The sequence below is a fragment of the Mustela nivalis genome (assembly GCF_964662115.1).
Source record: "Mustela nivalis genome assembly, chromosome: 4".
Taxonomy (NCBI): Eukaryota; Metazoa; Chordata; class Mammalia; order Carnivora; family Mustelidae; genus Mustela; species Mustela nivalis.
Window position 1 is genome coordinate 33,867,741 of NC_139023.1, and position 22,116 is coordinate 33,889,856.

Below are 22,116 nucleotides of genomic sequence, written 5' to 3' on the forward strand. Positions count from 1 at the left end.
CTTTAAGTTCTAAGAACACAGCAGGGACTAAAACAGAAAGAAACAAAATCTTTGTCTTTGTGGAGCTTGTGTTCCCATGTGTTCCCATGGCCTAGCACAGAGGAAGCGCTCCGTGAAATGTCCTGCTATTATTGGCAGCAGCCGCCTGGCCTACCGTCCCAGGCACGCAGGAGAGGGCTGGCGGGGAGCACTGGGAGGGGGGAGGAGGGAAGCGACTTCCGTCCCACCTGGAACGCAAAGCAGGGCCTGGGAATGAAGATGTGAGTGATCCTGGGGGTCCCTGAAGGGCGGGGTTCTGTCAGTTCCCAAACCAACAGCGCTCTGTGAACCGGAGCGAGAAGTGACACTTGTGCCCCTCGCAGCAGACCGCCAATTCAGTAGGCCGCTGACAGATTTAGAAGACCAGTCCCCATAGCAGTGCGTATTTCCAAGTGCTGACACTGAATCCTCAGAACGGCCGTAACATCACTGGGGATGTAAATACTAGGATTCCCGTGTGCAAAAAGGAAACGAGGCACAAGAGGTCAGGTGACTTGCCCAAGGTCATACAGCTAGTAAGTAGTAAAGGTGGGATTTGAACCCACAAACACTTTCCCCAAAGCACTGAAAAGAATTCTCAGAGGTCAGCCTTCAGAAACAATGGGAGAAGTCCGTTACTGTGGGTTCCATTGGCCACTGTGGTCCAGCAGAGGCTGTCTGGGTGATTTCACTAGGGGCAGGAGCCCGGTGAATGGAGGAGTATTTCCGAGCAAGCAGGAGACTGCCGCTTGGAGGGATAGTCCTTCACCCGTTACCCCTGGGGAGAATGAGCACCTTCTCAGAGCAGCTTAGCGATAAGGGGTGGGAAGTCAGGCCGTGGACCAAAGCCTGTTTGACTTGGAGGTCAAGTCAGCTCAGACCCTGGACTGGCAGGAACAGCTGAAGACATGGGATCTGTAGCCACGGACCATGGGCGTCCTTTCTCTTCTTCAGATTATGGCCGAACGGAAGAATGCCAAAGCCCTGGCCTGCAGTTCCTTACAGGAAAGAGCCAATGTGAACCTCGACGTGCCCTTGCAAGGTAGGTCAGCAGTGGCCACTCTCCTCAGGCTGGCACTATTCCGTCCCAGCCAGAGCCGAGGCCGTTGCCTGGCTCCTGAGAAACCACGTTCCAGCCCACAGACGCTGGCCGAGCAAGTGCCAGGGGTCTTCCTGGGCGTGGAGTTAATTTTGTGTCGGTCGGGATGAGGTGCAAAAGGCCATGATGAGTTCTGTTATCGGACAAGATGAAAGAGTATTATCTTTCATGGTTTCTAACTCAGATATAGCCAGGGTAAAGCCAGCTAGTTTAAAAATAGGTGGTTCGATGTGGGAAAAAAAAAAAAAAAAAGTTTTTCTTAAGTATAAAGATGAATTTTTTTTAAAGATTTTATTTATTTATTTGACAGAAATCACAAGTAGGTCGAGAGGCAGGCAGAGAGACTTATTGTGGTGATTATTTTTGCAGTAGAAACAAAGACTAAGTCACCACTTATATACCTGAAACTGACATAATGCTCCATGTCAGTTACAGCTCAGTAAAATAGAAATGTAGCTATTTGGGGAGATTCTCTTTAGATACTTTTGCTGTCTCCATGCCCTGTGTGATTCAGTCTTCTCCTGGCAGCAGGTGCCTCACAGGCCATCGGAAGCCATTCCTTAGCATATGTGAGGCAGACAGCGGCAGCTTTCACTGCTTCCATGCCCAGAAACGAGAGTGGAGTGGGATTTTGGTTGGCGGAGGCCTGGTGTCTGCTGGGATAGGGGCTCTCCTCCCAGAACAGGAGCTGCACCTTCCTCTGGAAACGCAACACAGCGGCACGGGTGCTGCTCCGGGCATCACGGACTGGACGTAGAGTGGTGGCTGTGTTTGTGTGTGTCCTAGAACCACTGAAAGATCTCTTGCTTTTGTTCCCTGTAGTAGATTTCCCAACACCAAAGACGGAGCTGGTGCAGAAGTTCCACGTGCAGTACCTGGGCATGTTACCTGTAGACAAGCCGGTCGGTACGTGCGGCACTGCCTCCTTTCCCTGTGCAAGTGTTTGGGAGCCTGTGGGAGGAGACCCCTGCCCTGTCACCAGCCACAGTGCACAAATGGTCCTGATCAGAAGAGCCCCAGGGGACATGCTCGGTCACATGGTCCCCGGAATAGAGGGACGGGAACAAGGCAGACACATCGCTGTCATTCACGCAGTGGCCTGGAGACGTGTGATCCAGGGCTCCAGAGGGTTCTGCCCTTCTCAGAGGGAGCATCCTTCTCCAGAGCCGGGGAACTTGCTCTAGTCCTTTGTTGACCACAGGGAGAAAGGGCTGAGGGAGCTCTCCTCTTTCCCCTTTCCAGGTGTGACCCCAAAGCAACACACCTCGCAGTCAGCTCCCATCCCCAGGGCAGAACCTAGCCTCTCGGCCACACCGAGCTGACAGCAGGCTGGGAGACAGAGCCTGGGTAGAAAAGGCTGAGGAGAGGTCAGAACCCTCATGCCCTGCTTGGGAAAATAGTGCAGCCGCTTTGGGAAAAAGTCTGGCAGCTCTTCCAGAGGTCAAACACAGAGTCATCTCTGGACCCAGCAGTTCTGCCCGCGGGCGTGGACCCAGGCGAAATGGAAACATCTGTCCCCACAAACATTCACAGCCTCATTATTCACCATAGTCAGAAAGTGGAAACAAAAATCCGTCAACCAACGAATGGATTAGTAAAATGTGATACTATCAAAAAAATAAAAAATAAAATCGATGCCACCAGACCACGTGCTTGTATTTGGTGGTAAAGAGGCATCACAGACTGACACGAGTGGCAGCGTGGACCAGCCCGGAGGGTGGGAGCCACGTACTGTGGGACTCGCTGTGTACAATACATCCCCCAGAGTGTACAGGGCTTCTCTCTGGAGTGACGACAATGTTCTAAAATTGGTTGCGGTGGTGGTTGCCCCACTCTGTGGCTACACGACAAACTTTTGCATGGTTCACTTGAGATGGGTAAATTGTGACTGCACCTCAGCCGGGTCACGGTTCCCCCCACCCACTGCCACAGAAACCGTCTGGGCCAGCACACAGTCCCAGAACCACCTTGCAATGCCTTGTCTAAGTGCCTCGTTTAAGTGGCAAAGTAAGGTGGGGTGAGAGTGGAGTCTTCGGGCAAGAACTGGCTTCTGTTCCTTCCCCAGGGCCCCTTGCTTAGGAAAAGGCAGTGTTTGCTTACATACTCTCTGCATACTTGGGGCTAGGGACTCTCTGGAAAGTAAGTCGTACCGTGGTCCAGTGAGACAGGACATCACCCATCCATCTCTCCGGGGGTTCTCATGACCGTTCTTTTGTTGAAGAAGCTGGCATTTTGTTTTTTCTTTCAAGCGATGAAATGCTCAAACGAAATGTCTTTTGGGGCTACAAAATAAAATATATAAATCAAACAGCAACTGATCAGTTTGGCTGGGTGGTTTGGGCCCACACTGGATGGTGATAAGTGGCTTTAGGACCTTGTTCAGTGATCTGTTCCATCCACAGGAATGGATACCCTGAACAATGCCATAGAAAATCTTATGACCTCATCCAACAAGGAGGATTGGCCATCGGTGAACATGAATGTGGCTGATGCTACCGTGACCGTCATCAGTGAAAAGGTGAGCAGGACCGGACATGAGGTTGGTCTGTGTGTGTTATGGTGAAACTTTGGATATGGTGACCTTCCTTGAAAGGTGGACATGCAGCCAAGGCTTCACCTCTAGGGGGTGTAGTTTGGGGGAGGAGGGTGGTTATGGTGAGTTGTGATTAAAGTTGCCTGCATTTAAAACAAAAAAACAAAACCTTTTTTTTCTGTCCTTCGTGCCTGGATCTCTGCATCACTTTGCTTTTCTTTGAACTAAGGAGCTTCTGTTCTGGTGCTCCCAATTCTTTCTTCCTCCTGTGCCCCAGAGAATGAACTCATTTGCTAGAGGGACCTGTATAAGGCCGGCAGTCACTCCTTACGGGTTTGGTTTTCTGACTACTCTCCAGGCTTCGGTGTGGTCTGGGCTGTTTGTCTAGAGTTGGGCCACAGGCGCTGCTTTGGTCGGGAAAGGTGCTGGGGTGGGTTCTGTCTGTAGGAGCAGGGGCCGACGATCATCGGGAGAGGTCAGCATTCGCCTCAGACCAAATTATCCCAGTTGTATGGCTGAGGAAACTGAGGCACAGGAGAGCGAGTAAACGCCTGTGGCCACAGCAGCTAGAAGCGGCAAGCTCAGGATTCGGTCCAGCAGTCGGCAGCAGACTGTCGGCCGCTTTTCAGTTCTGCCTCCATGAGGCACCTGTCACGGAGAGACCCCGAGGCGTCGGCCTGCTCTTGATTCTGTCTGCTGGGAGCTCACCTTTGAGCCCAGTCCTGACTCCAAAGAGTCAAGAGTCAGGTGCTTACTGACCCTGCCTGCTTCTCAGGCCTGCCAGGCTCGATGGTCTTCAGTCTTTAAACTTGTCAGCCCCTTGGCTCCCTCAGCATCTGCAGGCGCCGCCCCTCTCTGCCCTGCCCCTTCGCCCAGCCGGCCGGTACCAGATCTCAGCCTAAACATCCTTTATCCCTAGAAAACTTCATGGTGCCTCAGGATCCTTTCAGTGGCCTGGGAAAGGATTCCTTAACACCTGAGTGAATAGTTAGTAAGTCAAGATGTTAATGATCCAAAAGTCAACATTCTGGATGTGTTTACTAATTCAGAAATTGCATATGGTCGCTGCAGAGGATGTGGTGTTCCCAAGAATGAATTCCGAGCATTTCTTTACCCTGCATCATATGGACACCATATGGACACCAGTTTGTGGGGAGAAAAAAGTGATCTGGCAGCTTTTCTGCGTGGTTTCAGATAGAAATATGATTCAGTGTACTAGTTAGCACGGCGAGGAGAACCGAATAAAGAGATCCTGTGGCTCCTTTTCTCTTGGTGCTCTGAGGTTTCCAGCAGGTTCTGGCCAGATGGGCTTTGAGCCTCCAGGTGCCCTGTGTGAGCAAAGCCTAAGAAGTTTACGTGACCCCGCTCCTGCCCACCGTGAATGCACGGGCTTGGGGTATGGTAGCCAGACAAGAGAACACACATACCTGGGTGAAGTTCAGAGTGGGCCTAGATGGCAGTGAGACCCCCCAGCTCGCAGGGATGGCCTCTCCAGACACGTTGAGAAGCTGGCCTTTCTAGGAAAGTACATCCATTCTAAATCCAGGCGAGCTCTCTGTTCCTAACACCAGCGTCTCTCTGCGGCCACTTTGGGCTTGAGTCTGTGGCTCAAGCCTCGAACTGGTTCCTGCCTCCACCGGCCTCCGGGAGAGCGGGCTGCTGAGTGGCGTGTCTTGCAGAGTGAAGAGGACGTCCTGGTGGAGTGCCGTGTGCGATTCCTGTCCTTCATGGGCGTCGGAAAGGACGTGCATACGTTTGCCTTCATCATGGACACCGGGAACCAGCGCTTCGAGTGCCACGTGTTCTGGTGCGAGCCAAATGCGGGAAACGTGTCAGAGGCAGTGCAGGCTGCCTGCATGGTGAGTGGTCCCTGGGGGAGGCTGCCGCGCCTCCACACCCCTGCCTCTAGGGCAGAGCTCCTCGCCTACAGGAAGGTCTGGCTCCTTTCTCAAGGGATACTCTGCTGGATTCTGCTGTCAGCCCTGCAGATGCTGTCCATCCTCACCAGCTTTTTGCCGTCTCAACAGCCTAGGGTGCCCACAGCAAGCCGGGCTCCATGGAGCCACGTTCTGTAGGGACTCCGGAACCCCTGAGAGCAGGGCTCTTCAAATCTACAGATTGAGGATTCTTTTTTTTTTTTTTAAGATTTTATTTATTTATTTGAGAAAGAGTGAGTGAGTGAGTGAGAGAGAGAGCACACAAGCCAAGGGCAGAGGGAGAGGGAGAAGCAGACTCCCAGCTGGAGCAGGGAGCCCAATGCGGGGCTCAAGCCCAGGACACAGGGATCATGACCTGAGTGATGGCAGATGATTAACCGACCGAGCCCCCCAGGTGCCCCAGATTGAGCATCTTAATTCTCAATCCCTGATTAATTTCAGGGTATGGCCAGGAAATGTGGGGCATGTAGGAGTTGGTGCTGTTGAGAACCAACTTAGTACTTAAAAAATCCCCTGAGTTGAATGATTTTTATTTCAGATCGTCGGTTTCAGGACATTGGTCTTAAATACTTAATTTGTACCTGTGAACTCAGTCCTTACAATGACTGTTTGTAAGGGAGTTGTTAGTTCCATTTTATGTATAAGACAGAGGCTCAGAGGAAAGAACGGGCCCCAGGACACGGAGGTGGTCAGCGATGAGGCCTGCACTCAACCCCGAGTGTTTCAGGTGACCCAGTCGTACTCTTGGTACCACGTGTAGGATTGCAAACAAACGAAAATACCTCATCCTTCATTCTGAAAATATCCTTTGAGCACCTGTGATGCCAGGGACTAAAGAAGTTCTAGAAAAATTGAGGAAACAGTATGAATGTAGGCATCAAGACCTGGGGTGGTGGTCATCCCTAACAGCAGCGGGCTGGGGAGCTGGACCCGAGTATAGGAGGCGAGGTCCCCATCATGAAGGGCCTGGGGAGTGAGGCCAAGGCGTTTCTCCAGCAGACCTTAGTAAGTAGGACCAATGAGTTGATACTGGGTTTTAGAAGCATACTCCCCCCCAAAAAGGAAACCAAAGGAGGGGATGGGTTTGAAAGGGCAGGGCTGGTGTGGGGAGCTCGGGCAGGAAGCCATTGTACTGGTCCACATGAGAGTTTCCGAGGTTCTAAACCAAGATCGTAGCAGCGGAGGAAGCAGGAGCAGATGAGTTGGGACGTCATAGAGAATCGCCCGGTCAGGGATGAGCAATACTGAATTTAAAGCACCCATTCTGTTTGTTTAATTCAACCCACCGTTTAGGGGCTGGACTGTGGGAAGATTGAATAGGACTAGGATGCAAGGGGGAGACCCATAAACCAAAATCCAGACTTCTGTTGTCGTGTCAAAGGTGTTATAAGTAAAAGTGTAAGACCACACTGGACTGAGAAGTGGCTGGGAGGAAAAAGAGGTCGAGACCCTGAAAGCTGACCATGGTCTGACAGGGAAGCAGTAGCTCGAAGCACAACAGTAAGGGGGTTTGTTTCTTATTTTATGGGTAGGGGCGGCGGATTCACACATTTTTTTAGACTGAGGGAAATTAGCTAGCCAAGCTGGATTGGAATGGTGCTCATAAGGGCTCAGTTGGTTAAGCATCACTCTTCAGTTTGTGTCATGATCCCAGGGTCCTGCGTCGCGGTCGGGAGGTGGGGGGGTCCCCTGCTCAGCAGGGGGTCTGCTCCCTCTCCCAAATAAAATCCTTTAAAAAAAAGAAATGGGGGTCATATATATAGTTGGGGCAAAGTCTTGTGGTAGATTAAGAGCCTAGGGCTAGGGTTTGGCCTCCTCATTGGGTCATGGTGACTCGAGACTAGCTAGATGCTAAGAGTCCAAGATGAATGGGTGGCATTGAGGGAGGTTGTGGGAGTTCTCTGTCGTGTGTGTGTCGTGAATACACAGTTGCTGGGTGAAGAATGAAAGCAGAGGATGAGGTGGGCTCTAGATGGCCAAGGCGAGGCACAGGGAAAGGGATCCAGCATGGGAGACGGAGACAGAAGGAAAACAGTAGGAAATGGAAGCATCCAGTCAAGCAAAGATGGCGGGTGGCTGTTTAGGTGTTTACTGAAACTGAACAAGGATCGTAACAGATGGTTTTAGTGGTAAAATGAATGGCTTTCAGTCTTAATTGTACATTTTAAATGTGGTGACAATTAAATAATTAGCTTTATCACTGGTTACAGTTTGTTTTCAGATTCCCAGACTCATTCTCTTTCTGAGAAACCATTTTTACGCATTTGCTTACGATTTTAGTTGTAATAGGGAGACCAGCTGAAGCGGCCCGGCTGGTCCAGTGTAAGGTGCACTGAGAACATCACACCCTGCCCTACACCCAGATCCCAGCATTTGTGACTCAGTGGCTTTCCTCCGGAGTCAGATCCACAGGAATCTCTGCGAACTGTCGAGCATGAGTAACTCACACCCTCTGAAATGCCTTTGGTGCTGACACGCACTCTGGACTCTCCTTAATCATTAGGCATCTTTTGCAGCTGTGTGGCATAGGCCCCGCTGAAGATATTTTGGTGAAATTCAGGAGGAGAGCGGGAACCTTCATGAGATCCATCACGTGCGGTGTCGGCTCACGCTGGACACAACTCCCAGTAGAGATTCCTAGTCCATGATGACCTACGCTGTCATCCTTGTGACGGCTCCCCCGCCCATGTGCAGATCTGTGCTTGGCAGGTGTGTGGTTTGGGTTGTGATGCAGACTGGCAAGCCAGCTCACACGGAGGAGGCTTGAGCGATCCTTTCTTGGGTGACGGGTCGAAAGGGGCCGAGTCCTTCCCGAAGATAGTCTGTGTCTGCTTCCCCTGGGGAAGCTTCAGCCTGTTTCACACTACACTAAAGAACCTATTGATATGTAAGTAGAGTCTTTTTTAAAAAATCAGCCATGGAATTAATTATTTTAAAGGGCTAGGATTAGGAAAAACTGTATTTGGTAAATTTTAATCTTCTTACCTAATTTTGAAGAATTACTTATCTTTCTATTAATATAAAAGCAGGTGGGTTGTGTTATATTTCTGAAGGAGAGAAACTGTCTGTGGTGCCAGTAGTGCTAAAATCCATTAAAATCCATTAGGATTTAGGAGCTTATGGCTGACTCGGTTGGTGGAGCATGCAACTCTTGAACTTGGGGTTGTGAGTTTGAGCCCCGCATTCGGTATAGAGATTACTTAAAATTTTTAAATCCATTAGGATTTAGACTCGCAGATAAAATGTCTCCTGAAATCTTTACACATCATTCTTTTTTACTAAAGCAGAAAACAGGAAGGGGAACAAATATTTATGAGGACCTTCAGTGCGGCTAGGCCTGTTTTCAGCATTCTGCAAGGATTCCTTAATCGTAACACCCTCTGTAAAGGTCCCAGTTTTGTGCCATCTCACATGGAAGGAGCTAAGACTGAGAGATGGAATACCTTGCTGGGGTCATACAGGTGACAGAAGTGACAGAGCCTAGATTCAGACTGTCCCTACCATGCTGGCTCCCAGTCAGCCGTGAGCACTCATGTCACCGTACAGAGTGGTACCTGTCTCCGACAAAACTCGAACATTCTCTCTCCCCATCATTTTCCTTTTCATTAGCTCTTTGACTGTTACATAAACTACAGCCAGTCCAGAAAGAGAACAAGTCGAGGATGGAGGTGAATGGCAAAAGCCACAGCACGTTTGTTGAGCCGAATGGTCTGTTTTTTCAAGTAGGCTCCAGGCCCAGCATGGAGCCCGACGCGGGGCTCGATCTCACAGCCCTGAGATCGAGACGTGAGCTGAGGTCGAGAGTCGGGTGCTTAACTGACTGAGCCACCCCCGTGCTCCAGGCCTAATGATCTTTTAAGAACATTTCAAATACCCACAGTAAGAAATGAACTCTTGGGTTTATGTTTAGGGGCTAGGTCATTACATTTTGAAAGCAAGTGTATTGGTGAATTAAAAGAGAAGGGATGGCACATCATTAACAACCATAAAACGAACTTTTGTTTTATTTCAGCTACGGTATCAGAAGTGCTTGGTAGCCAGGCCGCCTTCCCAGAAAGTTCGACCACCTCCTCCGCCAGCAGACTCTGTGACCCGAAGAGTCACAACCAATGTAAAACGAGGGGTCTTATCCCTCATTGACACTTTGAAACAGAAACGCCCTGTCACAGAGACACCATAGCTGCATATGTTAAAGGATTCTGGAATATGTACCTGAAGGTTGAATAGCTACACTAAAGAAGATGAACCGATACCTGGCCTTCCAGTCAGTTGCCGATGCTTTGTCTTCAGAGAATTTACCCTTAACCAAACAGTGTTAGACAAGCATGTTCTTTCGTCTTGCCACCATCATGTGATATGAAAAGAAGCATGACTAATTTTTTTTGCTATCAGTCAGATACATCGCGAGCAGTGGAAGGTCTTTTTCTTACTGTAAATACCGTGAACATCACTTAACTTCACAGACACAGAGAAGAATGTGGCCACACACCCCCCTGGTGAGCTAATGCTGGGTCCTTGGAGCGAACAACGCCCGAGTTAGTTTCACAGTCTTCTTGACTGGATCTGTCACGAGCAGTGTTTAAGTCCTACAGCACTTTGCCCTGTTTCTGACATTGGAGTAGCCGCTGCGTACCAGATACCATTGAATTGCTGTAAAAATAGGATGATGAGTTTTTGTTCTGGTCTTTCACAAAATCAAACCTTTTGGTTGACAACATCGGCTGTTGGCATCAGTACAGAAACCAACTGGCAGCTTTCCTTGACGAGCTCTTTGACACACGGACACCATTTCATGTCTACAGCTGTTTGCGGGATGTTGGGGGAAAAGTGAAACTTCAGAATTGAAAAGCAAACCAAATTGGGGAAATTAAAATCGAACAAAAAGTAGCCTTTCTTTCTAGATGGTTTTTAGACCGATTATTAAAAAAAAAAAGAAAGGTGAAAGAAAATCATAATGCATTTCGGGTGGGACATATTTCAAACTTCTGCCTTATATTGTACAATGCAGCTAGAGAATTATAGTTCACTACAGCCATTCTCTACATAAACAACAGTAAAACGAAATATTCCTCATACGCCTTTCACCCTTAGTTTGATAATTAGCCAGTATGCAATCTGGAGTTGAGGAAATGTCATTTACATTTGGGATCTCCACCACCATGTTATTATGTTTGGTCATCCTAGCGAGATGGTCTGCTAGGACTCTGTATCCTGCTCAGTCTTACCCTCATGCTTTTTGCCCAGAAAGCCGTCTGTCCCTCATGTATTGTCCATGGCAACAAAGTACATTAAATTGAACCTTTCTGAATTTCTGTATTTAATATTAGAATTTGTTGAACTTTACTAGATCTATTTTTAAATTTATATTTTTTTCAAGAGTTAGAAATTTCATATCAGAGCAAAAAAATACATAGCAACAATGGACTGCTTAACGAGTTTCCCCAAAATAGCTTTTTCCGGCTTCTTTTTTCTCACCTATAAAGATGCACAGATTTAGACTCTTGTTGACATTGTTGTCTTAAAAGGAAGTTGCTAAGGAGACCAATCTAAATATTAGTCTTATTTACTTTTTAATGTCAAAATTAACATTTTAAAACATCCAGTTATAAAAAGTAACACTTTGTTTATCCACCATGATGTACTTGTTAAAACGGTTTCCACAGTCTTAACCCATTTGAGCCTTAGGAGGTAGAGAAAGGTACTAAACACATTTGAGAAATAAAAATGTATATATAAAGTACGAAGAGGCTCAGTCACATAACCTAAGATCCCTCAGAAGTTTGTGTGAGAGCCGGGACGAGAACCCGCGCTTCCCCGCTCTGTTGTAAGTCATGCTGCTTCTGCATCATTGAGGAGAGTTCTCTCCACAGCTACTCTGGGCTTATCCAGAGTATAAATCCAGAGTACAGAATTCCCTGTAGAAGGAAGGGAGTACATCCAAGTTCCTCACACAGCAATCTAAATCATAAAACCATCATCCTCTCAGTCTGGGCCTCTCTCCCTTCAGTGTGCCTCAATCATGTTGTAGAGAACAGGTTCCTACATGCCGTACAGCCTGTTCAACTTCCGAGATTTTCCTGAGGTGGTGTTACTTGTGGTAGAGATAGTCCTAACCGGTGGTACTTCACCACTGGAGAACATGATGGCGTCGGAGGCCTCCTGCCTCTGTTCCCTCAGAATTCTGGAACTGCTCGCTAGGGCTGTAGTGTTAAGACAAAAAAGATGCCACCCTCGAAATGAATCCCACTTCTCACCAGCCTAATGCTATCCTATCTGAAGTAACCAGTGGTATCATAAGAAATTATTGCCATAAGAAAGTCCTTACTGTGCCCTCTGAAAAGCTGTTCAAAATTGAATCACGATGATCTTTCATCTCGACCTCCACAGGGAAAGGTTTTAGTGTGATAAAAATTCTGAATAAGTCACCCACTTTTATATTGGAAACCTCTACCAGAGCCCTCTGTTCATTTTTTAAGGCATACCTTTGTTTGTCTTCAGGGTCAAGAATACTGAGCTAGCTTTAAGTAGCAGTCTGCTTGATATATGCAATCATAGGGTGCGTCAAGATGAACGATAGCCTTTACATAACTGAAAACTTTCCTGCAGATACTCGGTTCTGAAAATAGCTTTGCGTCCTAAATGCAGTTAATTTTGTGAAATTCATTACGTTAACCAGAACATTCAGACACTTTCTGCCATGGCCAAAAAGTACGTGTGACGGTGTGCGTGTATTTCTCCGTGAGAGGGTGCGGTGTCCCTCCCCTCCCCCCGACGCTGTGGTGACACGGGAGTTATCTATGCATCTTCTGTCGACCTGCGACGCGGTAAACCGGCGGCAGTGTCCGCTAGGCCCCGTCCGTCTTACCATTGTTTTAACTAACCTGTTAAATACGGCTTGAAATATTTTTATTTTATTTATTCTATTTTTACTGAAATATACTGCATTATTGTGTTAATGTATTCTCTTTACTGGATACTCTCTCCCAGCGTATCCAGGCCTAAGTAATCTCAGTGAACTCTACATCGCCTCAAAGGTGGTTTTGTAATGATTTGTAGTCACATTTTTATTGGAATATGTAGAAGAAATGGCAAAAATGCTTAAAGGTCCTTTTATTTTTAAAAAGCAGCTAGATAGACGCAGACTTGCCATCTCATCTCTGTGCTCCTTGGCGGCATCAAGGGGAACAGCCGACACGCCTGTGGCAAAAACTTTACTTTGCAAATCAAAAAGCACCGCTTGGTGCTTTGTTTTTATATTCTTCACAGCACATGTGCTCTCGCCTGAAAGACATGTCCACAAGCCCTTTGTTTCCACTTGGATAGAAGATCACCCCTAGCTACTTAGGACCCTTGTTTTCTGTTTGTGTCTGTCTGATTGCATGAAGGGACATTAGACCCATTTCCATTCAAGTAAGTTCTTCGTGATAAACTGTTGGCACAGCTACTTTTTAAAAAATCCACTCTGATTTTATGACGGAGATTGGCAAGACAATTCTACACAAGGTCACTTACTAGAAAGCCCTAAATCTTTCCTCTTTTCTTGTAGGACACTCTCGTTTCCTTAAGCATCACAACACAAATTCAAGATTTCACAAACAACATGAAAAACATATCCCCAACCAATTCTAGCACAATCTGACTCGTAAAACCATTAGCTCTCTAGTTTGCCAGGCTTCCTTAACCTAATACACAGCTGATGTGTGTTACAGAGCCAGGAAAATGCAGTTTAATTTACTTCAGCTTCAGAGAGAAGATTGCGCTCGCGGTTTATCCGTGAGAGCACTCCCTGCCATACAAAGCAGCTTGTTTATCCCGAAAGAACGTTTGCTTTTGCTTTCTGCCCCATTTGCTGTCGACCACTTTTACACATTTTAATGTACTATGTTGTGAGAATAAACTTAGCTGCACAAAATGTCTGGCTCGTTTCTCTGACTTCTCAAATCCTGTAGCCACAGGAGTGGAAATGCAAGTGTAGTGTCTCCACGCTAGTCATTTTCTTTTCAGGTGATTCTTACCTCAAATTACAAATCATTTTGGTAATGATTCTGCTCTGAAGATTGTTACTGCAGCTTGTCACCTGGTATGAACTAGAAAGCAGCTTTAAATTTTGGATAATTTATCACACTGCTCTTATCTGGTGATCAGGAAGGACAGCTGGCATCCTTAGTCACCAGCTCAAGACTTGTATAAGCAGTCTTATGAAGGTAGTCTGGCTTTCGTTCCTTTTAAGAACCTGATGTCAAAGAATGAAAAACAGGGGCATCTGGGTGGCTTAGTTGTTAAGTGACTGCCTTTGGCTCAGCTCATGATTCTGGGATTCAGCCCTGCACTGGGCTCCCTTTCTCCCTCTCCCGTCCCCCCGGTTGTGCACGCACTTGCTCGCTCTAATAAAATCTTTTTTTTTTTTTTTTTTAAAGAGGACGAAGAATAAAGTTGTACAGGCACTAAATCCAAAATCAAGGTGACCAGAAAAGCCAGTTAGATCTGGGCTACTTTAACTGTCAGACGTACGAAGATAAGTGGAATTTAGAATGTGTACCCACTTTGGGGGTTCATCTTGCATCACTGCCCCCCCCCACCGCCTCATCCCAGTTTCTTATTATTTCATCAAAGGCAGTTACTCTGAAGGAACAAAATTTCATTTTGGTTTTGGGTATTATATTAGTGGTAAGTAATTTCAGATCAAATTTGCTATTGGAAATCTACCAGTAAGTTCATTATTTTAGATTTTTGCAGCACCTTAAGAAGTTCAAGAATGGGAAATGTGAGTGTAATCAATATTCTCCTTCTTCCATGTTTGTCCAAAGTCTTTTTCCTTTTTTTATTCTACAAAAGTGCTTAATTGATCACGTCCTTCTTAGAAGACCCTCGAAGAAGAACACTACAGCCTAAATGAATCTTTCAAAATCTCCATGTATTTCTAACGAGAAGTACGGTGACAAGATGCGTACTATGAGATACCGAAAACAAGGGGCTTAAGTTGTGATAATGACATGAATCACAAGCTGATCAGAAAAATATCCTGAACTATTTCTCCACAGTGAGAGTTTATATAATATCTCAGACCTGCTACTTCTGGACAATGGGATGCTTTTCAGCCTGGGGCAGAGGAAGAGGGCAGGAGGGATAAGCGATTCCAGGAATAAAATACCAGCCGTTGACCCAACGAAGTTCAATTCAGCTGTGCTAGTCTGCCAAGTCTCTCGAGGCCTGGAGTGCTCAGAACCAGACAGCAGGGAGTATGCCAAAAGACCTTATTTTTGAAACAAAGAGCTCTATCATTTTTAATTTTCAAAATCAGTAAATTAAGCTGGGCATTTAAAACATTTCTGCACTTTTTGAAAGTCATAATTAGCTAGAGAATTCTTTGGGGATTTAAAATAAAAGTTCAAGGATAAAAAAGCTTCTTTCCTTTCTTCACTGATACATTCTGATAAATGTAAATTTCCAGCAAAAATAAAGTTTTATTCCTACTAAAATGAAATTCACCATTTTGTTTATCCTCACTTCAAGTGATAAAGACTCGAATATTAGATTGAAAATAGGCCTAAAACTCTATCTTGAAGAGGATAATGTTCTCGTGAAATCATGCCACCTGAATTGAACATTTAGGAATTTACATAACACTGTTCAACACAACTGGATTCTGAAAATAGAACTTTATATTCAAACTTAATGTGTTTATGAACATTTTTAAACAATAGCTTTCATACTTGTAACTTATTTGATTCAATGTCAGACAATTTCTGTTTCCATGATGAAAAAAGAATCAATAGACCCAGAAATGATAATCATACCAATTCTTGGTAGGCAATTGATACTACATTCAAGATGAGTTGACTTTTAATATAGTTAACGTAGCACTACAATGTATTTGAATTGCGCATCAGAAATGATTTACCAAAGTTTGATTACCACGTACCATTCGGAATGACTTGTAGATTTTACCATTTCACCTGATCTTGGAACAGAATCAGACATTTTTATGGATTTCTTCAGTAACCGGTGTCACTTGTATTCAGCAGATTTGCCTCTTCCTCAGATTACTACTACTTAGATGGCAGTCTGTGTACGGTCCCTTTTTTACAACCGTATCTGGCACTGTCAGCAGGGAGAGCGGGCGACGTTCCATCTGCTCGGGATCCTGGAAGCTCCCCCGACAAGAAACTTCTCGCACTGGTCATAACGAGCAAGGAGCTGAACTACCCACGCCAGGAACTTCGGAACCTCCCGCTCGTCCCACTCCGACTCAGTCTCAGCCACATCACAAAAACTCGTGCCATCCTGTGTTTAAGAATATTTTGATACTTAAGGAAAAAAATCGACCTCCATAGTAATTGAAAATGTCAAACCACCACTGAGCAGATACGGAAAAGCAAGCTAAAGTCAGTGCGAGGGGCCAGCGTCTCTTCCCTCTCTGCGCTTTCTTCACAAGCCGCCTTGAGTCTGTTATAAGGCCGTGTTTCCCTTCAGGAAAAATTGTTGCCACTTCCTCTTAAAATGGTGTCCTGAGTCCAAACCGAAAGTTAGCAAGAGGGAGACAAGTTCTAACAGCTGGTCCTGGGTCTGCAGCCAGACGTTCTAGAACAGATCAGCACTGAGCTGTTGAAATATAGGACTTTGATTTTTTGTTGAATCGCCTACATTATTGTTTCTCACTTGTCTTCATTCTCTTGAAGGTAATATCACATGTAGAAGACACTAAGTGACCCAAAGGGTGAGTATCTTGTGTAGGGTTATCTAACCTTCAGAGAAATATCAGACTTCCCCCCAAAAAAAAGAAAGAAAAATCAACTGCTCTTGACCCCTGAAAAAAAATCCAGACAGTCAAAGCCATGGTCGAGGATGCCTGAGTAGGGAGGAAGGTGAGTTTTCTTTAGGCTTTTCCCCTCTTCTGGTTATTGCTGGTGAGGGAAAGTAACCAGTCTTGGGTGCAACCCAATGATAGTAAAAATGTTGAGTTGGTATCTGAGATTTGATCCCCTGGGGACTTGAAAATGGCAACATTACTGGAGGCAAAACAATCTCTATAGGTTTCAGTGCAATCACTCTGTCTTCTGGGCGGGGTCTTAGGAAGTTTGTCTGCCGTTCGTGGGGTCTGGGGTGAGCTGGGTTCCTCATAAACGTAGGCACTAAGGGGTTGGTGGCAGGCTTGCTGGGCTTTCTGACCCGCAAGGAGGAGGCAGCTGAAGTTGCGTTTTTCTGTGGAAGAGATGTTTTTGTTGTTAATATCTCTGACCGATTAGCATTTACATTCGTTTCTCGATTCAGGAACTCAGTGATTTTCATTTGGAGGCTGTTATTATCATTGGTGGGAGCTTTCGGCAGTGATATTTTTGATTTTTTCTTCTTCTTCTCCCGTTTTGAAGATTTACCCAACTCAATTCCATCCAGCAGACCCTTTGCTGCAGCGCGGGCCAAAACGTCTTTCACAGACACTGTCTCAGATGGGTCCCGCTGCAATTAAAAGAAGCAGTTACTCAATGTTGGAGTTAACTGTTGCTGTGTACACCACAAACGTTCTCAGTTTCAGGAAAAATAAACGAGTACCTTTATTACTATAAAAAAAATTGTTTTTAGGCCTTAGTCCTGAATATATCCCATTAACCTCAGCAAATGACTTTTTTTTTGGTAAAATTCCCCATTTGTCAATCTGATAGAAAATAGGAAATTCTAGAACTTATTTCTTCCATGTGAGCTAAGAGGAACTAGATGTTGGCAAAGTGCCTAGAAAGTGGGGGTGGAGAGCAGGCAAGGGAGGAAAGCTCAGGAGGAATAGACAGATAAAAATAGGGATTTGGGGGTGCCTGGCCAGCTCAGTCAGAAGAGTATGCAACTCTTGCTCTCAGGGTCATGGGTTTGAGTTCCCTGTTGGGTGTGGAGTTTACTAAATAAATAAATAAATACACTTTAAAAAAAAAAATAGGGATTTGTGCCACATAGTAGGAACTCTTTCTCCTGTCTTTTAGCTATTTAATTTTTTTATTATTTTCATTAGCCAGCATATAGTACATCATTAGTTTTTGATGTCGTGTTCAACGATTTCTTAGTTGCTTTTAACACCTAGTGCTCATCACAACACGTGCCCTCCGTAATGCCCATCAGCCGGTTCCCCATCCCCCCAGCACCTTCCCCTCTGTAACCCTCGTTTGCTTCCCAGAGTCCAGAGTCTCTCATGGTTTGTCTCCCTCTCGGATTTCTTCCCATCCAGTTTTCCCTCCCTTCCCCTGTGGTCCTCTGTGCTATTCCTCATGTTCCACATTAGAGTGAAGCCATATGATAAATGTCTTTCTCTGCTTGACGTATTTCACTCAGCACAATTTCCTCACAGTCCCATCCCTGTCGGTGCAAATGGTGGGTATTCATAAGCCTCACCATTACAAAATGTTCACAAAGTACCTAGGTTCCTCTTTATAAGGTTTGTTGTTTCTTAACAAACCTTATAAAGGTTTATTGTTTCTTACTTCCAACATATGACATGGTCTGGAGTTCTTCCCCCTTACCTCCCTTGTTAGAACAGAAAGAAAACAACCATTGGTAATTCCAGATGGTTCCATTCTGAAAAATTTATCAGTAGACAGTTGTATTTCCTTTAAGGAGCACAGTGGAAGGACAGGAGGACTAAGCCTGCAATAGATGTGAACAAACAGGAAATGGTTAGAATGGCTTGTCTGCCGATTGAGAGACCATAAATTGCAACAGCTTCTCTTTTATATTGTGTTTTCTAATCATAATCTAATCTAATCATTTAAACAAAAATTCCAAATAAGAATAAAATGCCAAAACAGAACAATATTATAAATTAAAAGCTCTAATATTTCATGTTAGCTCATTATTTTGTTTCCCAAGGCTTCAATCTTTGAACAGCTATGCCAAGAATATCAACCTTGCTGCAAATCAAAAACTTCTTTCCAGGTTGCTAATATGGTAACAAAAAGACTTCCATTATCAAAACATGGATAGTAATTACAAAGGTATAATAGAAAAAAATCCTTTACTTTCACATGTTGTCAAAATACAAGTAATATGACTTTCTTCTTTTGATTACTTTTGGCACAATTACAATATAAAAATGGCCTACTGTTTTAACTATATTATTCTTCCCAACCACTTTTTGAGTATAATGGATTTGTTACACAGTACTCAAGAAAATGGATAATGAAGAAAAGATTTTGTGCCAGAAACATAATTTCTAATCACTATTATGTGTAAAATAACATTTTGGTTTTGTATTTTTATATTTACTACTTACTATTTAATTTCATTCAATAGTAAATGGTTCACTCATAAATAATAAATAATTCTTATATTCCCATGCTTTTATAATTAAAATATAACTAATAAAAGCAATGAACATTTTTCCTTATAAATTAAGGTATCAGGAAGTCTTGCTAATAATTTTTTGTTTATTTTGAAATTTAGCACCATTTTTTTTCAAGTCTTTATTTAAATTCCAGTTAACAGTATAATATTAGTTTTGGGTATAGAATTTAGTGATTTAAAACCATTTTAAATGTATATTTATTCATTCACTATTTGCCTACTATGTGCAAATATGTGCACATAAAATATTAATTCTCTTAAATAGTTCACAGTTTAGTTGGAGAAACTAATCAGTTTATGATAATATAAAGAACACCCAATAAAAATGCTGAGCCAAATTATGTAGGAATATAGAATAAGGCACAATTAACTCTGGCCATGGGATAGCAGATATGAAGACTGTGCAGAAGTAGCATTGGTGCTGTGTCTTGAAGAATGAGTAAGTTTTTAACAACATATTGTATTTCTAGGCAGAAAGAAGAACATGAACAAGAGCACAAGTGAGTCATAAAAAGGTGTGTTCACACCCTCCAATCCAGCAATTGCACTACTAGATATTTACCCAAAGGATATAAAAGTACAAATTTGAAGGGATACATGCACCCTGATGTTTATAACAGCGTTATCAGCAACAGCCAGACTATGGAGAGAGCCCAAATGTCCACTGACATGAATGGGAAAAGAAAATGGAATATTACTCAGCCATCAAAGAATAAAGTCTTGCCATTTGCAAGGACATGGATGGAGCTAGAGAGTATTATACTAAGTGAAATAAGTCAGAGAAAGACAAATACTGTATGATCTCACTCGTATGTGAGATTTAAGAAAGAAAATAGATGAACATATGGGAAGGAAGGGGGAAAAAAGGAGAAAAAATAAGTGACTCAACAATAGAGAACAAACTGAGGGTTGATGGAGGGAGGTGGTGGGGGATGGGCTAGATGCGTTCATCTAGCCCATGGGTATTAAGGAGAACACTTGTTAAGATTGGCCCTGGGTGTTGTATGTAAGTGATGAATTGCTGAATTCTACTCTAGAAACCAGTATTGCACTGTATGTAATTTAATATAATTTAATTTAAACTTATTTTAAATGACATTTTAAATTAAATTTTAAAAATAATTTTAAAAAATGTGTTCAGGGTACAGCAAGTATTTCTATGTGGCTGGGACATAAGCTGAATAAGGGGGATGTAGGGGTCACTTAGGATACAGGCAGACACACATAACCTCAAATGACATGCCAAAGAGTGATGCAAATGGTGGTTCTTAATAAATTTTTATGTTGAACTAAACTGAAATATAATAGCCATGTAGGTTCTAAAGGTAAGAGAGCCAGTCATTCCTCTCACTGACCTTATAACCTACGAGTTGCATTTCTGAGGCCTATTCATATATGTGCTCTACACAAATAGAAACCATCAAACAAAGTTTATTCACATAAGATAAAGAATACTCTCTGAAAATAATGATTACTTACCAATTTAGAACATATTTAGTTCCAGAATATAAATATGAAGGTTGAGATTTTGTCAGTTTTAATTTATAATATATTTCTAGCACCTATAAGAGTGACTGGTATATAATAAATATCCAGTAAGTATTTGATACACGTGATATATCTTAGCTATATATGCTGTCTTTCCTAATGGTAATAATAATCCTAATTAAGATTGGTCAAGTTACCTTATAGAAATTGTCCTCACATAACAAAATTATTTCTAAACCCTAGCTTATAGGCCATTTCTTCAAACAATAAGTTAATAAATAATATTAGTCTCACACATACTTGACTTAGATGACCACATTTGGAATCTGTGGAGTTGATATTTAAATGAGATTTGGGATTTAGAGTTGACCCTAGAATGGGTGAGGACTTGAGGATATTGGGGGGAGTTAGATGTATTTCATGCATAAAACAGACATCAATTTTAGGGAGCCACAGTGGACTGTTAGGGGTTAAATAGTGTTCCTCCAAAATTTTATGCAGACCCAAAACCCAGAATATGACCTTATTTGGGAAATGGGGTCTTTGCAGATATCATTAGTTAAGATGAGGTAATACTGGAGTGGAGTAGACCCTAAATTCAATATTGGTGTTCCTATAAGTAGGGCAGATACAGAGATACACAGGGGAAGAGGGCCATGTGAAGATGGAGACAAAGAGTGACACAGCTATAAGCCAAGGACACCAAAGATGGCTAACAACATCAGAAGCTGGGAGAGAGGTATAAAGCAGATTCTCCCTCAGAGGCCCCAGAAGCCAACCAACCTGCCAACACCTTGACATTTGGACTTTTGGTCTCCAAAACTGTGAGAAAATAAACTTCTCTTGTTACAGGTCACCAGGTTTGGGATAATTTATCGTGCAGCCCAGGAAAATAAGACACCAGGGAAAGGGAATTTTGCAGATGTAATTAAGGTCTCAAATTAGTTAACCTTAATCTATGCCTATATTCAGGGTGGACCTGACCTAATCACATGAACCCTTTAAACCCAGACCTGCGCGAGTTTTTGGAAGATGGTGGCAGAGTAGGAGGATCCTAGGCTCACCATGTCCCATGCATACAACTTAATAACTATCAAATCATCCTAAATACCCCAGAACTTTATCTGAAGACTGGCAGAAAATCTCCACAACTCAAGGTAGAGAAGAGGCCACACTGAAGAATGTAGGAAGTGTGGAGACTCAGCTTGGAAGAGAAATAGGTTGTGCAATTGTAGTGGGGTGATCCATGGTCTCCAGCAAGAGATACACTACCACACAGAACATAGAGGAAAGACGAATCCCCATAGCAATGCATTTGAAAAGTGAGAGGGGAGTTTTGTGAGCTCTTCTAACCAGCAGGGCTTAACCCCTGGAGTTTTAAAGATCAGCATGCTTGGATCTGGGAGAGCTCCGAGGACTGCTTTTGGAGGAAAGGTAGGCAAACAGCCTGCAGACATACAGTGTGGAAACAGCAATCTGCAGAGTGCCTGGAACACAAGAGTGGGGAGGTTTATTGCTCAAAGGAATTGGCTGCCATCATTTCCCTCCCCTGCTCCTCAGCATAAGCACAGGAGTGACACTCACAACCTAACTTGATTAGATCAAACCCTTCATCCTCCCCCACTGGAAGAACCATCCTTTCCAGTCACCCTTGCCTCAGGCTCAGTGTGGGCTTTCCCAGAAAACTGGCCCATATCCCTGCCAATACCATATCTCCT

General features: G+C 44.1%; 2 protein-coding genes across 23 annotated transcripts in view; one reads left to right on the forward strand and one right to left on the reverse strand.

The window, feature by feature from the left end:
• APBB2 (amyloid beta precursor protein binding family B member 2) overlaps nucleotides 1–13,499 on the forward strand; it is a 365,411-nt gene extending 351,912 nt beyond the window's left edge. For all 20 annotated transcript variants that reach the window (XM_082728836.1, XM_082728826.1, XM_082728835.1 and 17 more), the window contains 5 exons: nucleotides 973–1,060; nucleotides 1,940–2,023; nucleotides 3,520–3,635; nucleotides 5,330–5,509; nucleotides 9,600–13,499. In XM_082728836.1, coding sequence (XP_082584962.1) covers nucleotides 973–1,060; nucleotides 1,940–2,023; nucleotides 3,520–3,635; nucleotides 5,330–5,509; nucleotides 9,600–9,767 — 636 coding nt within the window. In that variant the 3' untranslated portion in view covers nucleotides 9,768–13,499. The remainder of the gene's footprint in view (nucleotides 1–972; nucleotides 1,061–1,939; nucleotides 2,024–3,519; nucleotides 3,636–5,329; nucleotides 5,510–9,599) is intronic.
• Nucleotides 13,500–14,480: 981 nt separating this feature from the next.
• NSUN7 (NOP2/Sun RNA methyltransferase family member 7) overlaps nucleotides 14,481–22,116 on the reverse strand; it is a 58,460-nt gene continuing 50,824 nt past the window's right edge. For 2 of the 3 annotated variants that reach the window (XM_082728840.1, XM_082728839.1), the window contains 2 exons: nucleotides 18,091–18,214; nucleotides 14,481–17,044 (listed from right to left, as the gene is read on the reverse strand). In XM_082728840.1, coding sequence (XP_082584966.1) covers nucleotides 16,415–17,044; nucleotides 18,091–18,214 — 754 coding nt within the window. In that variant the 3' untranslated portion in view covers nucleotides 14,481–16,414. The remainder of the gene's footprint in view (nucleotides 17,045–18,090; nucleotides 18,215–22,116) is intronic. The other variant, XR_014311187.1, reaches the window with a different exon arrangement.